Source organism: Chiloscyllium plagiosum, chromosome 13, assembly GCF_004010195.1.
Source record: "Chiloscyllium plagiosum isolate BGI_BamShark_2017 chromosome 13, ASM401019v2, whole genome shotgun sequence".
NCBI classification, from domain to species: Eukaryota; Metazoa; Chordata; class Chondrichthyes; order Orectolobiformes; family Hemiscylliidae; genus Chiloscyllium; species Chiloscyllium plagiosum.
In genome coordinates, this window is record NC_057722.1 from 60,950,915 (window position 1) to 60,971,738 (window position 20,824).

At 42.3% G+C, this 20,824-nt stretch overlaps 1 protein-coding gene across 7 annotated transcripts in view; it reads right to left on the reverse strand.

Annotated features, from left to right (window-relative positions):
• Positions 1 to 20,824, reverse strand: part of LOC122556119 (TRAF2 and NCK-interacting protein kinase-like) — a 254,751-nt gene that overhangs the window by 27,025 nt on the left and 206,902 nt on the right. For 4 of the 7 annotated variants that reach the window (XM_043702582.1, XM_043702586.1, XM_043702588.1 and 1 more), the window contains 4 exons: positions 19,138 to 19,244; positions 17,821 to 17,996; positions 15,303 to 15,400; positions 10,658 to 10,681 (listed from right to left, as the gene is read on the reverse strand). In XM_043702582.1, the coding sequence (XP_043558517.1) occupies positions 10,658 to 10,681; positions 15,303 to 15,400; positions 17,821 to 17,996; positions 19,138 to 19,244 (405 nt within the window). The remainder of the gene's footprint in view (positions 1 to 10,657; positions 10,682 to 15,302; positions 15,401 to 17,820; positions 17,997 to 19,137; positions 19,245 to 20,824) is intronic. The other 3 variants (XM_043702583.1, XM_043702587.1, XM_043702585.1) reach the window with 1 other exon arrangement.

Here is a 20,824-nt window from a genome sequence, read left to right on the forward strand (position 1 = left end):
AGGACCTGAAGGCACAGCCTCAGAATGAAGGGCCAACCCTTTAGAACTGAGATGAGGAAGAATTTCTTCAGCCAAAGAGTGGTTAATCTGTGGAACTTATTTCCACAGAAGGTTATGTAGGCGAAGTCATTGGAAATTCCTGAAGAAGGGCCTGTGCCCGAAACGTCGAATCTCCTGTTCCCTGGATGCTGCCTGACCTGCTGTGCTGTTCCAGCAATAAAGTTTCAACTTTGATCTCCAGCATCTGCAGACCTCACTTTCTCCTTGAAGTCATTGGAAAGGAAAGGATAACAAAAACGTGTAACTGTAAGTCGATTAGCTTAACATTTCTCATTGGGAAAATGTTACAATCTATAAAGGATACAACATTAGAGCCTTTAGAAATATATAATATGGTCAAGTAGAGTCGGCATTATTTCATGAAGGGAAAAATCATGTCTGACAAATTTAGTTGAATTCTTTGAGGAGATAACAAGCAGAATAGATAAAGGGGACCAGCAAATGTATTACATTTTGGATATTCAGAAAGTATTTGGTAAGTTACCACATATTAGGCTGCATGATAAGAGTCTTAGGAGGTAAAATATTAGCAGGAATTGATTGGTTAACTAATAAAAGACAGAGGGTGGGGGCATTTTCAGGATACCAACTTGTAACTACTGCAGTGGCTCAGGGATCAGTGCTGTGATGATAATTATTTACAATGTTACTAACATGGATTAGGAAAGTGAATGTACTACAGTAAAGTTTAATGGGAACACAAAGATAGATGGGAAGGTAATTGCCGAGGATGAATCAAAGAGGCTGTAGAGGGATATAGATAGGTGAAACAAATGGTCAAAATAACTTGGCAGATAGAGTATAACATGAGAAAATTTGAGATTATGCAGTGTGGAAGAAAGAATAGAGGAGCTAAATATTATTTAATTGGAGAAAGACTGCAGAAAGCTGTAGTACAGTAGGATTTGGGAGTCCTCATCCATGAATCACAGAAAGCTAATATTAATTTTCAAGGTTATAGGAGATTTAATGGAGAATTGGCTTTTATTTCAAAAGGAATGGAGCACAGAAATAGGGAGGTCTTGCTGAAACTAAACAAGACACTAGTCAGGCAACACCTGGAATACCATGAACAGTTTTGGTTCCCATATCTAAATACATATACGTTGGCATTGTAGCAGCTCAGAGAAGGTTCATTGAGCTGATCCCAGATGTGGAGGGATTGTCTTAGTAGGATAGGCTTGTGCTCACTGGAATTTAGAAGAAGGTGACCTTATTAAAATATGCAACATTCTTAGGGGGCTGGACAGGGTAGATGCAGAGAGGCTGTTTCTCTTTCTGGGAGCGTCTAGGAGCAAAGGACATAATTCTAGTGTAATGTATGAGAGTAAGGTCCATTTAAAACAGAGATGAGAAGGAATTTCTCCCAAAGGGTAGTGTATCAGTGAAATTCTTTGCTGCTCTGTGTTATAGAAGCTGGGTCACTAAGTAAATTCAAAGTTGAGATTGGAGACTAAGAAATGTGCATCGAGTAACTCACCTCCTGACTCTACAAAGCCTGTCCACCATCAGAAGGCACAAATCAGGAATGCGATGGAATATGCATCAGCACAGCTCCAACAACACTCAAAAGCTTGATAATGATACATCACAAAGCAATCTGCTTGATTAGCACCATATCCACTCTCTCCACTACTGATGTCCAATAGCAGCAATGTGTACCATGTACAAGATGCACTGCAGAAATTCATCAAGGTTCCCCAGACAGTACCTTCCAAACCCATGACCACTTTCACCTTGATGGACAAGGGCAGTAGACACATATAAATATCACTGCTTGTGTGTTCCCTTCCAAGCCATTCACCATCTTCACTTGGAAATATATTGCCGTTCTTTCAGTGTAGTTTGGTCAAAATCCTTGAATTTCTTCACTAATGATATTTTGGATCTATCTACAGCAGTGCACTGCAGTGGTACAAGAAGGTAGCTCACCACCTCCTTCTCAAGGGCAACTAGAGATGAGTAATCAGCGCTGGCCCAGGCAGTGACACCCACATGCAATGTTTGAATTATCGATGTTTCATTCTAGCTAAACGATACAGAGTAGGATAGGAATAGAATTCAAAAAAGAGAAACTATGCTCAAATTGTTGTCAATAACATTCCTGCCTCTTCTGATTAATTTCCACTAATCTAACCACATCAGTGGTTAGAACCCCTCCGGGGGAGGGATAGGCTAATTATAAGAACTCTTGAGACAAGTTCAGCAATGGGGGTATAATACAGATTGCCATTTCTTCAATCAGTATTGAGGAGCAATCTTTTCATTACCATAATAGTCAAAGCTTTCTTTGCTCTCTTGGGTCACATATAGTTTGTATAATGAAGACATACTTCCTCATATGCTATTGAAGATTAACACCTTGACGAACATTATTAAAAGAGCTGATTTTGTCACTTTCACATTGTTCTTTGTCGTATCCTGCTGTGCATAAGTTAGCTGCCACGTTACAAACGTTGACAATGTTTTAAGAGATACTCCCATTGGCTGTGAGGTATATTGGGACAGTTTGAAAGCTGCTGCAGAAATTATATATTTTTAAAAATTACAAATTTTGTCTGTATTACTCAGACTTCATGCAGTCACACTGATTATACACGTTAGAGTAACTGGTGAATATTGGAATGAGTTACACAACCCTTCATTTAGAATGGGATCAAAACCCATTGTGCATACTACTCAAATTGATATAATTGGCATAACCCCCATTCACAGGCAGTCACTGCTGACCTCTCCCCTAGCTGATGTTTTCAGAGCTCATTGTGGCACTAGACTTTACTCCTGTTTTTAATAGTGCAATAATGTTCTTCCTAACATTTCTGTCCCAGGGTTGCTACAGTGTTCCAGTGAAGCTCAATGTAAGCTGGAAGAACAGCACCTTGTTTTCCACTAAGACATATTACAACCTTCAAGGCTTGACATTGAGTTACAAAACAATAATCCACAAAATCTGCACTCCATAATGATCACCCTTTCCTCCCCTAGCAGCCTCCTCCCTCATTGTGTATTCAGTTTACATGGGGTTGCTCTTTGTAGATTATCTCTCTCTGCCATTATCACTTACTATTAACATCCACTATTTCTCTTTATTCATTCTCTATTAAACCTCTTCATCTCACTACCTCGATCCTCCTTAAGATTTTCTCTAACAATGAGCTTTTTAACCAAGGTTTTATCAATCCATTAAGTGGTTTGCCATCATATTATGTTTGATAATGTTCTTATGAAAACCATTAAGAGTGTTTTGCTACCTTAAGGTTGCTAAATAAAGGCATTGTTCCAGGAATCCCAGACTAACATGCAGGAATTGAAATTCTATTTTATTTTGTTGGTCTGATTCACTTCAAATTCAGCGAAAACCTTCAGCATTGTCCCAAAGAGTTTCAAACTCAAGTCACTTTGCAAAGCTTGATACAAAAACACAGCAAAGGTGAGTAGATAGTCTTCCACAGCAAACACCACAAACACAACCACATCCAGCATGTCAACACATTACAAGAACAACTAATTATTCACACAACACCAAACCACTGGAACACTGAGGAGGCCTGAAGTGCAATTGGTCAACTGAGCAGCACCTTTAAGTTGTGTTCAGCCTTTGAACAATTGCATGAAGAGCAGGCAGTTGTGAGGGTGGAATTCATGCACAGTTTCAGCAATACTAAAGCACCTGAAGCATCAAAGGTTAAAACACACATAGCCTGTTAGGTCAGAGTAGGCCACTGTGCCTCACACGCAATACATGCAGATGTTCAGAAGCTAGCATTTGCAAAGCATTACTCTTACCATTTCTCCCTACATTAGTGACCGAGGGGTCAGCATGGGGAGAGGGTTCAGGGAGAAAGAAAAAAAATAACTACCACACGACTTGGCAAAAGAAAACCAAAAGAAACTCAGAGAGGGTTATTCTGTGAATCTCAGTTATCCTTCGATTACTCATTAATTGTCCAGGTTGGGGTGATGAATAGTGTGGAATTCAGCAGAGAACAGTAACAGTAACAGTATATGGAAATGATTATCGTTTAGCCCAACAATCTGAGCCATTTCAAAAGTTCAGCAAAAGGATTAAAGAGCAAAGGAGATGCTTATTTATTACATTCTGCAAAACACAGCCTGAAGAGGCAATGGCAGCAGATTTAATAATACCTTTCAAGAAAGAATCATAATATGTATTTCAATAGGAAAAAAATGCAGAGATATGAAGATAAAAAATGGAGTGTGGAAGTAATTAGATAGGCCTTCCAAATAGCCAGCACAGACATGATGGGACAAATGGCCTTATTCTGTGCTGTATATTCCACAAACTAATTTTTTCAAGATAATTTTGATTTTGTTGGATTGGCCTAAAATTAAGGCCCCAATCTGAAGACATTCAAAGGATCACAGAGGTTGACACAATGATGCTGTTGTGTTCTCTAATCTTCATCCAGAAATCAACAGAGATTTTGTTTCAAATTGAAAATAGCTGCACTGTTTCTTCAAACTCCAAACACACAACTGCAGGACACCTTGCAGTAATTAAAGAGTTGGTTTCTGCAGAACACAGTCTTGAAGGCAACTACCTGGTGCATCTCCCTCAACTGGGAGGGTCAAAGACATCTTCAAAATCCCAGCCAGAAAGCGAGAAGACAGAATAAGTTTCCTCCATCTTTTAACCCTGAGTACCACATTGATAGGGTTGCTTTTTTAAGAAGCTGTGCCAATCTTAACCCTGCCAAAATACAGTCTCTCCTTGTAGCATGGCCTGAAGAGATAACTGAATGTGCCCAGAACTACCACAAATTGGTGACTGAAATGTCAATTTCAATTAAAATGAAATCTTGGGCATTGGCTTTAATTGATTAGATAACAGAATGGGATAATCTGGAAGGTTATATGAAATTCTGAGGGAGAGGAGGAGGCTAAATTAATTGGGCTGAAATGGTTTGTTTCCTTAGCTTTGAATGTTATGCATGGGGATTGGGTTGGGAGGAATTAAGACAGTTTATCAAGTGACCATAGCTTGAAAGTGCTAAAGGGTTGAGGCAGTATTGGGGGTGGAGAACGGGATGTACGACCATCATTAGTCATGTTTTTTCTAGCTGTCTCACACGTGGAACACAGCCTTTTGGTGCGAACGGCAAGATTGAATAGTTTGCTACCACTGGAGTCCTGAATGTGTCAGAGGGCTGCTGCAACCAAGGAAAACTCTCCCAACCCCATTGTCTTGATCCCACTGCCCAACTAAAGTTTGAATTTTTGCAAGTATAACCAGTATTTTATTGGGAGAAATTTCCAGATTTTGACTACACTTCAACACAGAATTATATTATCGAATCCCTATAGTGCAGAAAGGGGCCATTTGGCCCATCAGGTCTGTATCGACCTTCCAAAGAGCATCCCACCCAGACCCAGCCCTATATCCCCAATAATCCATCTAACCTACATATCGGGGAAATTTAGCATGGCCAATCTAAATAAGCTGCACATCTTTGGACTGTGGGAAGGAACTACAGCACCCGGAGGAAACCTATGCAGACACGAGGAGAATGTACAAACTCCACACAGACAGTCACCTGAGGCTGGAACTGAACCTAGGTTGCTGGTGCTGTGAGGCAGCAGTGCTAACCACTGAGCCACTGTGCTGCCCCAAAGAAGAGGTTTGTGAAGACGTTTTCTGGACACACCCCCCTGATGTTTGCCCTGGCTCTAATCTGATCTTTTGCACATTTGTTGTGGAGTTTTCCACAAGAGGAAATAGCTCCTATCCATCCACACATTTAAATCCTTTAATGATCTAAAATGCCTTCATTCAATCGTCCATAATCTTCCAAACTTATATCATTCAAACCTAGGTTACGCAACCAATCTATGCAATTCAAGTTTCTAAGTCCTGATATCATCCTGGAGACTATAACTGCTAATGATGATCTCAGAAAAAAAAGTGCCAATTTCCTTTCCAAAATTGCACTGTAGCTGCATTACTCAAGAACTGAATTAAACCCAGCAGCCAAATGCTGCAAAAAGCATCCAAATTTGGTCTGGATTTATACCTAAATTCCTCTTTTGAAAATTAAAACGTCAATTAATTCAGAGGACCTGAGGAGATACCCAGCCATTAACACCAAACCACAAGAATCAAGGTGGGAGAGAAGTGCCAGGGAATAACAGAGAGCATTGGGCTCACCTTACCAGGTTCCCATCCAGTGGTTTTGATGCAGGGAACTGTCAACACCTCGCACCGCATCCCCCCCACCAAACCCCACCTGCCAATTCCCCCAACCTGATCTGGACAAACACCCAAATTAACAGTGAGACCTTCATGTCTCCTGCAAACCTTTGTTGGAGATTTACAAGCTTCTTAAAGAATCTTGGTGAAGCAGATTGCTCACTTACCATAACAGACCGTACGATATAGGAGCAGAAGTGGGCCATTTGGCCCATCGGGCATGCTCCTTCTTTAAGTGAGATCATAACTGATATGATAATTCTCAACTCCATTTCTTCTGTCTTTTCCCTATAACTCTGAATTCCTTTCTTGGTTTAAAAAAGCTATCTATCTCAGCCTTGAATATAATTAATGATCCAGCAACTAAAGACCTCAAAGATAAAGAACTCCACAGGTTAATTCACAGCTGAAAGGAAACGTTTCTCCGTATTTCTTTTTTAAATAGATGAGCCTTTTCCCTGAGTTTACACTCTCTAATCCTAGACTTTCCCACAAGGAGAAACGACCTTTCTATCTCTATCCCATCAAGTCCCGAAAAATGTTGTGTTTTTCAGTCAGGTCTCCTCTCATTCTTCCAAACTCTAATAAGCACAGGCCCAACCCACTTGACTTCTCCTCATAAGATAATCCCTCCATACCCAGTGTACCGTCTCAAGACTGCCTCTAATATAGCGTATCTTTCCTTAGGTAAGAGGACCAAAATTCTTCAGAGTATTCCAGCTGTAGTCTGAGTAGTACCTTATACGGCTTTAGTAAAACCTCCCTAATTTTTATGATTTGTCACCTTTAAAATAAACAGTCCATTTGCCTTCCTTATACAGCAAATGGCAGTATCCTGAGTAGTATCAACATACAGATGGACCTAGGCGTACAGGTTCACAGTCCCCTGAAAGTGGCAACACAAAGATAAGGTGGTTCAAGAGGCTTATGGGATGCTTGTCTTCATTGGCCAGGGCACAGTGTATAAAAATTGGCAAGTCATGTTACAGCTGTATAGAACTTTAGTCAGGCCACATTTGGAATATTGTGTACAGTTCTGATTGCCAATTTACCAGAACGATGTGGAGGCTTTGGAGAGGGTAAAAAAAGAGGTTTACCAGGATATTGTCTAGTTTAGAGAATATTAGTTAGGAGGAGACAAACTTGGTTGGTTTTCATTTGAACGTCAGAGGCTGATAGAAGTCTGCAAAGTTCTGAGGCATGGATAGAATGGATAGTCAGAGTCCTCTTCCTCGGGTTGAACTGTCAATTTCTTGGGGACATAAGCCTAAGGTAAAAGGAGGAAAAGTTAAAGATATGAGAGGCAGAATTTTACATGGAGGGTGATAAGTGTTTGGAAATTGCTGCCAGAGGAGGTGGTGGAGGTGAATATGACAACAATGTTAAAGATGCACCTTAACAGATACATGAATAGGCAGAGAGTACAGGGATATGAACTGTAGAGAGACAAAAGGTTTTTAGCTTAGCAAGGTGTCTTGTGTCCATGCAGGCTTGGCTGTGCTGTACTGTTCTTTGTAACATCTAATTCAGCCTGTCACACAAACTAAAGCCCAAGTTAGCCATGCTCAGTAACATGGTTATTGGGATTTCCCCCAATGTGTTGTAACACATTTTGACTCAGCAACATGGAGGGCAGTGTGTTCTAAGGCAACCCCTAGAAGATATTGTTGGACCTTGAGAGGCAAAGTGTAGGTCCGACTCAGGGCAGCAACAGTTCACAGAGAGCTAAGTAGGGAGTTTAATTGCATCAACAAAGAGCAGAAGGACTACTGTCTCCATGAAGTAATTATGGACTGAACCTCTCACCATTATGGTCTGACTCAACACTCCACACAAATTGGGTCCAGAATACACGAAGTTGGTTATGCATGGTAACATTGGTCTCTACCCAGGCAACCCCCACTATACTCATCCTTAATGCACGGACACACAAAGGTAATCCCTCCTTAGAAAGCACAACAATGAATATTTTCATACAGGTTAGTGCATTAACAATGGGAACAAGATAGTTCTGTTGATATTAAAAGATTACTGCCCCAACCTGACAGTCCCTTCTCAAAATCTCACACTTGTCCTCATATCCAGATTGGAATTTTGGGTTTGCCAAGCTTCCAGAGTGAGCCTAGAACCTTCAGGATTAATCTTCAAGATGCTGTACACATAAATGTGAGGCTTTGATGCATTTTGGTAATCCTTAGAATTTAACAGTCTTACTGAGGTTGAGGTGCAGACGGATACAAGAGATCAGACACAGAAATCATTAAAAGCAGTTACGCAGCTTCACAGGGTGGTGCTCCAGTGGTAATGTCACTGGATGAGTAATCCAGAAACCCAGTCCTATTTTTCTGGAGACCTAAGGCCAAGCTGGAATTTGAATTAAATATAGAAATCCAGTTAGAAAGGGGATTTAAGTAATGGCGATTGTATAACCATTGCCAATAGTTGTTAAAAACCCATCTGGTTCACTAATATCCTGAGGGAAGAAAATCTGTCATCCTTATCTGGTCTGATCTACATGTGGCTCCAGACCCGCAATAGTGCGGAGAAGTGTTAATCGGCCTAGCAGCCACTCAGTTCAAAAGCAATTAGACATGGACAATGAATGCTAGCCTTGTCAGCTACACTCACACATCATTAAGGAACAAATTTTGAAAAATGCTGTCCTGTTGATCATTGACAGGGGCATAATATTCAAAAGTAAGAAGTTTATATGAAACCTTTACAGAAGCTGCTCAGACCATATGGAATATTGTGAACAGTTCTGATCTCTACATTATTAAGGTATTGTGCAGGCACGTGCAAACATACAATTTAGGAACAGCAGTAGGCCACTCTGCCCCTTAAGGCTGCTCCTAAGATCATGGCCAATCTGATATGGCACAACTGCAAGTACAGAAAAAGATAGACACGGATATTAATGAAGAGGTTGGACCAAACAGGAAAGATTAACCAGCCTGTGATTCATTTAGTGAGAAAGAGAGGCCTGAACCAGATAGAAGTTTTAAGGTTACATTTTCAAAAGATGAGCTGACCTCTCTCCCTATTTTTCTAAAATTGATTCACAGGAAGAGACATCACTAGCTAGGTCAGCATTTACTGCCCATCAGAGAGGGCAGTTAAGAATCGAGAGTGTTGTGTTGGAAAAGCTCAGCAGGTCTGGCAGCATCTGAAGAGCAGGAGAATTGACGTTTCGGCATAAGCTCTTCCGAAGCGGGGATTCTCCTGCTCCTCGGACGCTGCCTGATTTGCGATGCTTTTCCAGCACCACACTCTTAACTTTGATCTCCAGCATCTGCAGTCCTCACTTTCTCGCAGTTAAGAGTCGACTACATTGCTGTGCATCTGGAGTCACATGTAGTCCAGACCAACTAAGGATGGCAGTTTCCTTCCCTAAAGAACATTAGGCAACTAGAAGGGTATATCCAACAAATTGACAATGGATTCAACGGTCATCATTAGAATCTTAATTCTAGATTTATTTTTAATTGAATTCAAATTCCATCATCAGCCATGGCAGGAATCTCAGCTGGGTCCCAGAACATTCCCTGGGTCACTGAATTAACAATCCAATAATAATACCAAAAAGCCATTGCATCCTCCATATATTCCTTTTGTACAAAGACATCGCCTCATGTATAACTATGCACCCTGGAGGTGGGTGTATAATTACTGGACATTCTGGAACTATGCTAGAACATTGATAACCATGAGTTCTGAGGCTGGGGTTGGGTGCCAATTTCGAACAAGGGTCTGGTCGCTGAGGGCACCAACATTTCTTCTTTCCAAATCTGATTGGATTGGCAGAGTGGTGTCACCACTCATAGGTGGGAACTGATCTAGTGCCCATAAATATATGAGAGTCATGATTCAATCCAATCGGGAAGTCAGGAGAAACCTTTTTACCCAAACCGACGTGAGAATGTAGACGTTGCAACAACAGGGATTGGTTGAGGTGAATAGTATAGATGTAGTTAAGGGGAAAACATGAGGGAATAGAAAGATACAGAGATACGAGTGACATGAACTGGGGATGGAAGGACGATTATGGATAGTAAAACATCAGTGTAGAGTAGGTGGGTTGAATGGCCTGTTTGCATGCTGTACAATTTATTTAATTCCAAGCAGTGAGAGCAGGCCTGGAAGAAAATTGACATTCATTTCAAAATGTATACCAATCTCACCAAACTCTTCTGTTTCTTAATTATGAAATGTATCAGAGCTGGGAATTTGACCAACAAGAGTGACATGTCCAACCTGAGCTGGCCATTCCATTCTTCACACCCTTCTTTTTGTTCAAAGAAAAGGAACAATATAAAAAGCTCACAATGCCATCATGGTTTGTTGCGAGGTTTCATGGTGTGTTCTTTCTGCATGAAAGATGGCACTAACCTCATCTATTGCTTTCTTATAACTCTGAGAAGAAGGCAAAGTTAGTCCAGGATCGAGGCAAGAGAGAAGTCAAAGAAACAAAGAGATAGCGAGAGAGAGAAGGAGAGAGAGAGAGAGAAGGTTAAGAGACAAAAGGAAAAAAAGGAAATGTTAGTTCAAACACCAAGGATCAGTTCAATCAAAAAATAAATCACAACAATGCTCTGCATAATAAATAACTCCAGCAATCCGTGTAGTTTCAATTTCCAACAAGGTTACTGATTTAGGGGAAAAATGGGCAAAACCAAAATGGTGCTTGAATTCATGCTTGCTGGCAGCTGCCTTTATAGCCAAACAGGTCATTTTGATGCCATGCACCGAGACAGCGCAGATAAAGTGACAAGGCAGTGTGCACACTTCAGGGACACAGAGCGGGTCCTTTAGAGGCTCCTCTGAAGCCCCAGAGCGGGCACTTAATGCATCTTCACCGCTCACAACAGTTATTGAATATCGCGAAGTTGGTTGGTGGATGTGAGATTGTAGTGGGGCAGGGTGGGGTCAGTGCAGGTGGGAAAACTTCAGGAAGCCAAACCTAAATTTATTTTGCATGCAACTTCCCACACTGACCAGCAGAGGTGCCTGGACAATAATCAGAATCAGTAAAATCTCAGTTTAATTTCCACCTCACTGGAACCCACATTTTCATATTTGAACAGCCGGTTCAAACTGTAATAAGTTAGACATCGTACAGTCCCTCGTGCAGTGCTCTACAGTGCTCCATGGTCAGAATTTATATCCTTCTCTATGGCATGTTTGTGGTGGAATGGGGGGCAGGGCAGTGGGTGAGGAACCCCACCCCCATACCACCAGTGACAGCCTTCCCACTCTGTGGGCAGTGGATTCGCTACATGGCAACCTGTTAAACCACAACAACGCGACGGTCGGAGGAGGAGCGTCTTATCTTCCGACTGGGAACCCTCCAACCACAGGGGATGAACTTGGACTTCACCAGTTTCTTCATCCCCCCTCCCCCCACCTTGTCTCAGCCGAATCCCTCCAGCCCGGCACCGCCTTCCTGACCTGCAGTCTTCTTCTTGACCTCTCCGCCTCCATCCTACTCCGACCTATCACCCTCACCTTGACCTCTTTCCACCTATCACATTTCCAACGCCCCTCCTCCAAGTCCCTCCTCCCTACCTTTTATCTTCTCCTGCTGAACACTCTCTGCTCATTCCTGAAGAAGGGCCTGTGCCCGAAACGTCGAATCTCCTGTTCCCTGGATGCTGCCTGACCTGCTGTGCTGTTCCAGCAATAAAGTTTCAACCTGTTAAACCCTGTTGGTTTTGCTTGTGGGAATACCCCAGGGGGATATGGGGGGTGTGGTTGCTGTCCCTTGTTGAAAGGCAATCAGTGCTGGAACAGGGGTGTGCCCTCCCCCTGCCAGAATGGGAGAGTGTCCGAGAAGAGCCACCCTCTGCCCTCGTGGGTGACTCCCCTTCCACCATCATTCACCTGCTTTCTGCTTTCATCTTGGCCATCTTGGGACTTGGGTGGGGTGTAATACCAGAAGCAACCACAATCTCCTATTGGTACTGTTGAGCAGTTAAGAGCTGCCAACCTCTGATAAGGTGGCAGCTCTCAGTGGTTGGGAATCTATCTCAGGGGTCTTTTATCCCAGGGATGTTCCTCCACTACCCCGTTAAATGTCTGATATGGAGTTATTTAATATGGCAGACCATACTGAAAAAGAGGCAACTTGAGACTTTTGTTGTTTTCAGGGCAAAACCCGTGGCCCCACTGTTCAATACTGATAGCACTTTTTTTTCTCTGTGTTTTATAATATATATTTTCACGAATTCATTGAATTGTTTTCCTTATTGTTCAAAACAAGAGGTTCTTTTAAAAAATCCAGTTCCGTTGGCTACATGATCACTGGGTCAAGGAGTTGTGTTGAAGCATATCTGGAATCGCACACTACAGGATCAGGCCAATCAGCCCATCATGCCTATGCTCACTTTTTATGTTCAAACAGAGTATTTGACTATTTCTAAAGCAGAGGTCGATGGACTTCTTGTTAAACAAGAGTGTGAAAGGTTGTAAGGAATAGGCAGAATGTAGTGTAACCACATCAGCCATGTTGTTGTTCAATGGTGGATCAGACTGGAGGATCGTAATGGCAGCTAGCTTGTATGTTCACATGCTGGTCAAGAGAGAATGGTTGTGAGTGGAGGAAGGTTGATAACAGGGGCCCCCATGGATCAGTGTGGAGACATCTGCTTTTCCTGATCTATATTAATATCGTAGACCTGGGTGGATAGGGCACAATTTTGAACCCTGGGGATGACACAAAAGCAAGAAGGGTTGGGAACTGTGAGGAGGATAATGATTGACATCAAGAGGACAGAAAGAAGCTGATAGAAAGATGGCTATATGACCAATGCAAATGAATACTGTGAAGTATTGAATGATATATTTTATTATAAAGAATGGGGAGAAGCAATATTAGACATGAAGAATGCAATTCTAAAGACAATGCAGGAGCAGAGAGCCTTGAGCATATTGTGCGCAGATCATTAATGGTGGAATGGCAAGATGATAGAAACTAATAAAGCATCAAGTGAGCTAGGCTTTACTAATAGGGGCGTAATGTACAAGAGAAAAGAAATTATTATACAACCAAGGAATAAGAATAGGCCTGCTCCACCATTCAATAAGATTGTGGCTGATCTGACTTTAACTTCAATTCTACATTCCTGCATACGCCTGATAACGTTTCATCCACTTGGTTATCAAGAATCTATCTACGTCTTCCTTAAAAACATTTCAAGATTCTGCATTCACTGCCTTTTGAGGAACCTTCATTAACTTACTCCAAGTCTTTATAAACATTGGTTCAGCCTGATTTAGAGGGGGTGGTTCAATTTTGAGCACCTCACAACAGGAGTTATGTGGAGGGAGAGAGGGCAGATTGTCCAGAATGGTATCAGAAAAGATGGATTGGAGAAGCTGGGGTATTTATCCTGAGAGGAGAGAGAAGGTCAAGACAAAATTTGATTGATCAAACTCATGAGGAGTCTGGACAGAGTAGACTGGGAGAAGATGAGTGCAAAGATCTAGAACTAGTGGGCACTGGGTTAAGGTGGTTGGTAAAAGAATTGGTGGCAACAAAGGGAAAACCTTCTCATGCAGTAAGTAGTTTGGATCTGGAATGCACTGCCTGAAATTATGATAGAGGCAGATTCCTGGAGTGGCCAGTGGTGCAGTTGTAATATCACTGAACTAGAAATCCAAACACCCAGACTGAAGCTCTGAAAGTGTGGGTTTGAATACCACCACAGCAGCTGGTGAAACAAACATTCCCATTTGTAAAATCTGGAATATTGGATGGTGAAGAAAGTTATCTAACAGTACATCAGAAACTTGATCAACTGGGCCAGTAGACTGTAGATGGTAATAAATGCAATGTGTTGCATTTTGGTAAGACAAACCAGGGCGAGACTTATACAGTTAATGCTAGGGTCCTGGGGAGTGTTGTTGAACAGAGACACCTACTGGTGCAGGTGCATAGTTTCTTGAAAGTGGTCTCACAGGTAGACAGGATGGTAAAAACGATATTTGGTACACTTGCCTTCATCAGTCAGAGCACTGAATACAGGAATTGGGACATAATATTATGGCTGTACAAAACATTGGTAAAGCCACATTTGGAGTACTGCATATAATTCTGATTGCCCTGTAATAGGAGGGAAGTTGAGAAGGGAAAGATTTTAAAAAGGGACCTCTGGGGCAATCTTTTCACACAGAGGTATAAGGAAAGATCTGCTAGAGTAAGTGGTGGAGGCGTGTAAAATTACAACATTTAAATGACATTGGGACAGGTACATGAATAAGAAAAGTTCAGAAGGACATCTACCAAATGCAGGAAAATGGGACTAGTTCAGTTTCGGAAACCAGGTTGGCATGGATGAGTTGGCTGAAGGGCCTGTTTCTGTGCTGTATGACTCTCTACGTGGCCAGTCTCTGTAACGGTGCCAACAAAATTATCATTGTAAAAAGCCTTCTGATCCAAGAATGTACTTCAAAGAGGGGGAAATCTACAATCCTTACCAGTCTGGCCGACATGTGACTCCAGACCCACAATGATGTGGCTGACTCTGAACCGCCCTTTGGAATGGCTTGGCAAGCTACTTCAGTTCAAAGACAATTATGGATGGGCCTTGAAAGAGCAAGTCAGTGATTCGTGGTTTTTAAAAATTAAAAGAGTTGAATAAGATCCTGAACAGAAAACAAATTTGCTGAGCTAAAAGGAAAAAAAGGACTATGCAATTTACTTTTGGCAAGAATTGCCTGGACAGAATGGGCTGAATGAGCTCCCTCTGATTCTATGAGGCACCAAAAGAGATATATCTGAAAAGGAAAAACATGCTGGGCTACGGAGGAAGAATCAGAAAAAGTGCATCTAAAGGGTAGCTTTTTTTCAAAGAGTGGCTACAGGCTGAATTAACTCTTTCTGTGCTGCAAGTTACAATTATACATAGATGAACACTGGGAAATAACTAGTCTGACATTCTACGAGCAGCAAGCGCATCCAATTCACAGAGTAGATGTGTGAGTGGATTTGTGTTTATGGAGTACGATTTAGTATGAGGTTTTGAGGAATGCTTACAGCAGGTCTCCCAGGCCGTGTCAACTCCCGGCCCTCTTCTGGTTTCACTCGCGAACTCTCGTGAGGGAGAACTGGTGATCCTTCAGGCTTCCCTGTTCCTGCAACATTACAAGATCACCACACTGAAACCTGCAAAAACACTTCCAATAACAGCAATCTGCATTTGTAAAGCACCCTTAATGTGGTAACATGTCCCAGGAATCACAGGAGCTGGCACTAACAAATTTAGACACCAAGACCCAAGAAAGAGATATCAGGTCAAATGACAAAAAAACCTGATCGAAGGGGTTTGTTTTAGGAAGTGTCTTCAAGGACGAGGGGAAGTAGGGAGGTTTAAGGAGATGATTCTCAAGTTTAGGGTCCAAGCAGCTGAAAGCATGGCTGCAAAAGGTTGAGAAGTTATAATCAGGATACCTCAAGAGGCCAAAATTGAAGGAGGGAAGAGACTGAGAGGGTGTCGGACTGGACTAGATTGCAGATGTCGGGGTGGGTTCATGGAGGAGTTTGACCATGAAGAACAGAATTTAAAAATCTGCATATGAAAAAAAAATCACCTATTTAACATTAGAAATAGAGGACATCACATTTTTAGCACTCAAATATCCAAAAAAATTATTCAGCACCAGAATTTGGTGTGTTTTTGCTTAAGGACTAGCCCTCCTTCAAATCACGGAAAGTTGAGGGTTTTCCAGTCTCTCACAAGTGAATGTTTAGCTGAGATGGTTTCCCAGGGCCTTATCTAGCAGTGCACACAGATAAAGATCCCAGCTGCATGTTGTCTCAGAATAGGAGACCTAATAATATTTGATAGAAATCTAATGGACCAAATGACCTCCTCCTACAATTCAGTGTGCTGTTTTGCGTTGCAAGATCCAAAATTTGAACCCTTTCCAGACTGTCCAGGAATCAAAACAGCCAGACTGACACCTGGCTGGGGAGTCATTAAGGAAATTGCAGATTTAGAGAAATAGACTATTTGGCCTAACTGCTCGGTGGTAGCCAATGCTTCACAGGAGCATTCATAACCCCCTCTTCCCTTCACTTTTTATTCCTTTTTCCCTCCAGTATTTATCCAGCTACTCCTTCACTGTGTCTATGCTACTCACCTCAACCACTTCCTGTTGTAACAAGTCCCACATTCTCAGCTTCTTTGCTGATAAAACATTTCCTTGAATTCCCCTTCGAATTCATGAAGGACAGTCCTATAGTTATAAAACTCTCATTTTCAACTCTCTCACAAGTTGAAGCTTCTTCTCCACTTCTTCCTTAATGAACCTTCTCAAATTTTAAAGCCTGCTTTTTCTGTACTCATTTAGTCATTCATGGATATGGATCTCCTCATCCTATAATTCAATGAAGAGCATAGGAGGGCATACCTAAAAATGAGGTTTCAACCTAGTGAAGCTACAACACAGGACTACTCACATGCCAAACAGTTAAGGCAGAATGTCGTAGAAGGGCTAACTGGTCTCACAGACAATGGATCTGATTTAAGCTCTGCAGTTAGTTCCTACATATTCGGTCATGAATGGTGGTGGTCAATGAAACAACAAGTAGCAGGAGGGGCTTCCACACATGAAATGTCCCCATGACTGGTGACTGGGAAATTTAGCACATCCGTGCAAAAGTATTTTGTGACAATCTTTAGTCATAAGTGTCGAATTGATAAATTATCTCAGCCTTCACTGGAGGCCCCCAGCGTTATCAACCAACTCAATTCATTCCACATGAAATCAAGCCAATGGACTGAGATGGCAGCTCACCACCACCTTCTCAAGGGCATTTAGGGGTGGCCATTAAACACTGGCCCAGCCAGTGACACAGACATCCCATGAATGAACAAAAAACGACTTTAATGTTCAGAGGAGGTTCATTAAGGCAGAAGTGGAGAAGAAGCTGCCATGTGTGGGAGCATTCAAAATTAGAGGTTATAAATATAGGATCAAACTTTATAAATCCAATGGGGAATTCAAAAAAAACCTTCTATACCCAAAGATGGTGAGAATGTGGAACTTGTTACAACAGATGGGGTAAACACATTGATGAGGGAGCTGGATAAACGCGAGAGAGAAAGGAATAGAAGGATCAGGGTGAGGTGAAGAGGGAGTTTGGTCAGCTCCTGCGAAGCATTAACTCTAGCACAGAGGAGTTGGGCCAAATGGCCTGTTTATCTTAATCTATTGAATTGCCTTAATTTGTTCCCCAACTTGGGGAGTGCTTCTAATTCCTGGACATTTTGGAGTGCAACACAGCACACAGTTTGCAGTGAGTCAAAATCTAGCATCTACATAGCCACTAGTGTTGTACCTAAACAATGTTGACATCTCCCACTCCACACTTCAGTCCTTCCCCAAAATTCATTTCTCTCATCCTCCTTTTCACCCTCCCATTCACCACGTCCCCAAAAAATGATCCGCATCCTTACCTTCACGACCTATCATTTATCCCTCCTCCACCCTCACCCATTCCTTGCTGTCTCCCTCTGCCCTCCCTATAACCTCCGTTCAGTCCTTCTTACCCCGGATTTGGTTGCGCTCATTGGATCCACTTTGGGAGCCTGGTTGGGAACTGCTCTGGGATCCACTCTGGGAGCCAGGTTGGGAACTGGGAGTGCTGGAACTGGATGAGCTGCCACTGCTGGTACGTTGCAGGGGGGTCTCCAACAGGTTCTCGTTCTTACGCAAGTCGGGATTACTGCAAGGGAAACCAGATAAGGGTCAAAGCTAAGCATTCCGCACTAAAACAAAACTTCTGGAAATATCTCTATGAACAGCCCAGACCCATCACAGAGACTGAGGGACTGGACATTGACTGAGGAATCAGACACTAGATACAGACTGAGGAACCAGAGACTGGACAGTGACCCAGGGTCCAGAGACTGGACAGTGGCTGAGAGACTGGACACTAGAGAGACTAGAAATCAGAAGATGGGATCAGAGATGGGACAGTGACTGAGAGACCGGAGACTGAGGGACTACAGAGTGGACAGTTACTGAGGAACTGGGGTGTGGATAGAGACTGAGGGACCACAAACTGGACAGAGACTGAGGGACTGGAGTCTGGACAGAGACTGAAGGAGTCAAGACTGGATAGAGGCTGTGGAATTGGAGACTGGACAGTGACTGAGAGACTGGAGTCTGGACAGAGACTGAAGGAGTCAAGACTGGATAGAGGCTGTGGAATTGGAGACTGGACAGTGACTGAGAGACTGGAGTCTGGACAGAGACCAAGCAATTCGAGGCTGGACGGAGCCTGGGGGACTGGAGTCTGGAGAGTGACCAAGGGACTGGAGATGGACAGAGACTGAGGGACCAGAGGCAGGACAGAGGCTATGGGACTGGAGACTGGACAGCGACTGAGGGATTGGAAACTTGTCAGTGACTGAGGAACCAGATACTGAAATTAAGCCGAGGGAATCAGAGCCTGAACAGGTCCCAAAGAAGATTGTGGTATTAGTATAACGTTACTGGACTAACAATCCAGAACCCAAGCTTGACGTTCTGGGGACATGGGTTCAAATCCCAAAACAGCAGATTGATAAACTTGAATGCAAAATAAAATGTAGTAGAAAACCAAATGGCAATCATGTAACTACTCTCAGTTGACATAAAAAAGAAATTCAGTTCACTAAAACAATCACAGAGAAATCATTGACTTCAGAACTGGTCACAGAGGGTGAGAGCTGGAGGTCAATGAAGATGGGAGAACACACAGAGCCACTATATTACTACAACCTTGTCTCATCAATTCTGAAATCGCAAACCAAAACAAATTTGCTGCAATGTCTCCCAATAACTTTAGAATTATTCAAAATCCTTCCTTCATTCTTTATTACCTTGCTCTGATTAACTGGGCACTGGGCCGATTAGCCAATCCACTGCTGTTTCCGGGTGAACTCTTGCGGCCAGGTGCTGGTGAGATGGATGTTGTTCTCTGAGGGACCTGATAATTAAAAAAACAAGGTACATGATGAAGAACAGTGAGTCAACAATGGGGTCAACAGAGAGATGAAAAAGGCAATCATGTGGTTACTAAATTGGTCATAAAGGAGAGAGAAGTGCAGAATTTCATGTCAGAGTCAATCTTTATTGTGTTGCTGAAGATTGGCGATGACCAAATTGAGATCTTTAAATGACAAAGAGATTTAGTAAGGTAGGCAGAAAGAAACCATTTCTACTGGCTTGGGAAAGTTCAGAACAAGGTGACATAACTGTAGAATTCAAGCTCGGCACTTCATGGGAGGAGTAGGGATTGTTCTCCTGGGAAAGATATGAAGACATATGAAAGTATATCAAATCAAAAACAGTTTAGATTGAGTACACCTCCTTAGCTACAGAGAGTGGAAATCTGGAACTCTGTCCCTTGCCCAAAAAATCTTTAGAGACTGGAGCATTCAGGGCTGCAATTGGTAGGTGTTTAGATGGATGATGTGAGTGAGGTTTAGAGAAAAGGGCAGGTGGAATACAAATCAGCTGTGATCAAATAGAACGGCAGAACAGGTTCTGGGGACTGATTGACCTCTCTCTGTTCCTATCACTGAGAATGATTGGAAACAATTTTCCATTGCCAGGTGGACTGAATGAGACCATATATTTTGTGAACGTTATACCGAGAGGCGACTTGCTTAGGAAGATGCTTCATCCTGAAGTGAGTCACCTTGACCCATCAAGGCATAGCTTGGAAAGTGGTTTCCAACACTTAGTGATTTAGACCCAACAAACAGATTTATCTCAGCATTGTAGTATCAAACACCATCTCAGAAAGTGCTTCATTCATCCACAATCAATCACTCACACTGAAGTGCAGCATTAATATGCAAGCAGATGTGGCAGCCATTTGTGCAGAGCAAGACTTCAGAAGCAGCAATGGGATGAACATTCAGTGAGCGAGCTTCCTGGCAGTGTTATCAGAGAGAAGAATGTTGGAGCTTATGATAACGCATAAACTCCCCACAATGGTAGAATGGGATTTTAATTTCTGTAGAGGGCAGGTGCATGGTCATCGTCATTGCTTGGCGGTGGATTTTAAAGAAATCCCTGTGAATAACTGCTAATGCCATTTATGCAAAATGCACCTTACATAATAAAGCAGAGAGTCTTGGACAATACAGCTCTTCCTTACACAGCACTGAGTGTCTGACCAGATTATGAACTCATGTCTTGGACTGAGACTTTAACTGAGATCTGTCAACATTGTGTAAGAATGCCACGAACTGATTTGAACCAAATTCCCAAATCCCCACACTGACTCTTGGGTAAGCAATTTGGGGAGCTGCCAAACATGGAAATATCTTTCAGGGTAGGAGTTAACTGTTGAATACAACTACAATTAAACCCTCTTTATGATTATGTTTACTTGACAGGTATTAACTGTGGATCTCTTCAGACACCAGATAGCATTTGAGAATCTCCACAGGAATTCTCTTTGGAATAGGAACAGTTAAGGAACGATTCATTGGAGATGTTCAAATTCTCAGTCTATTTCCCCGACTTCAGATTCACCAGGCAAAATAGGTAAGGCAT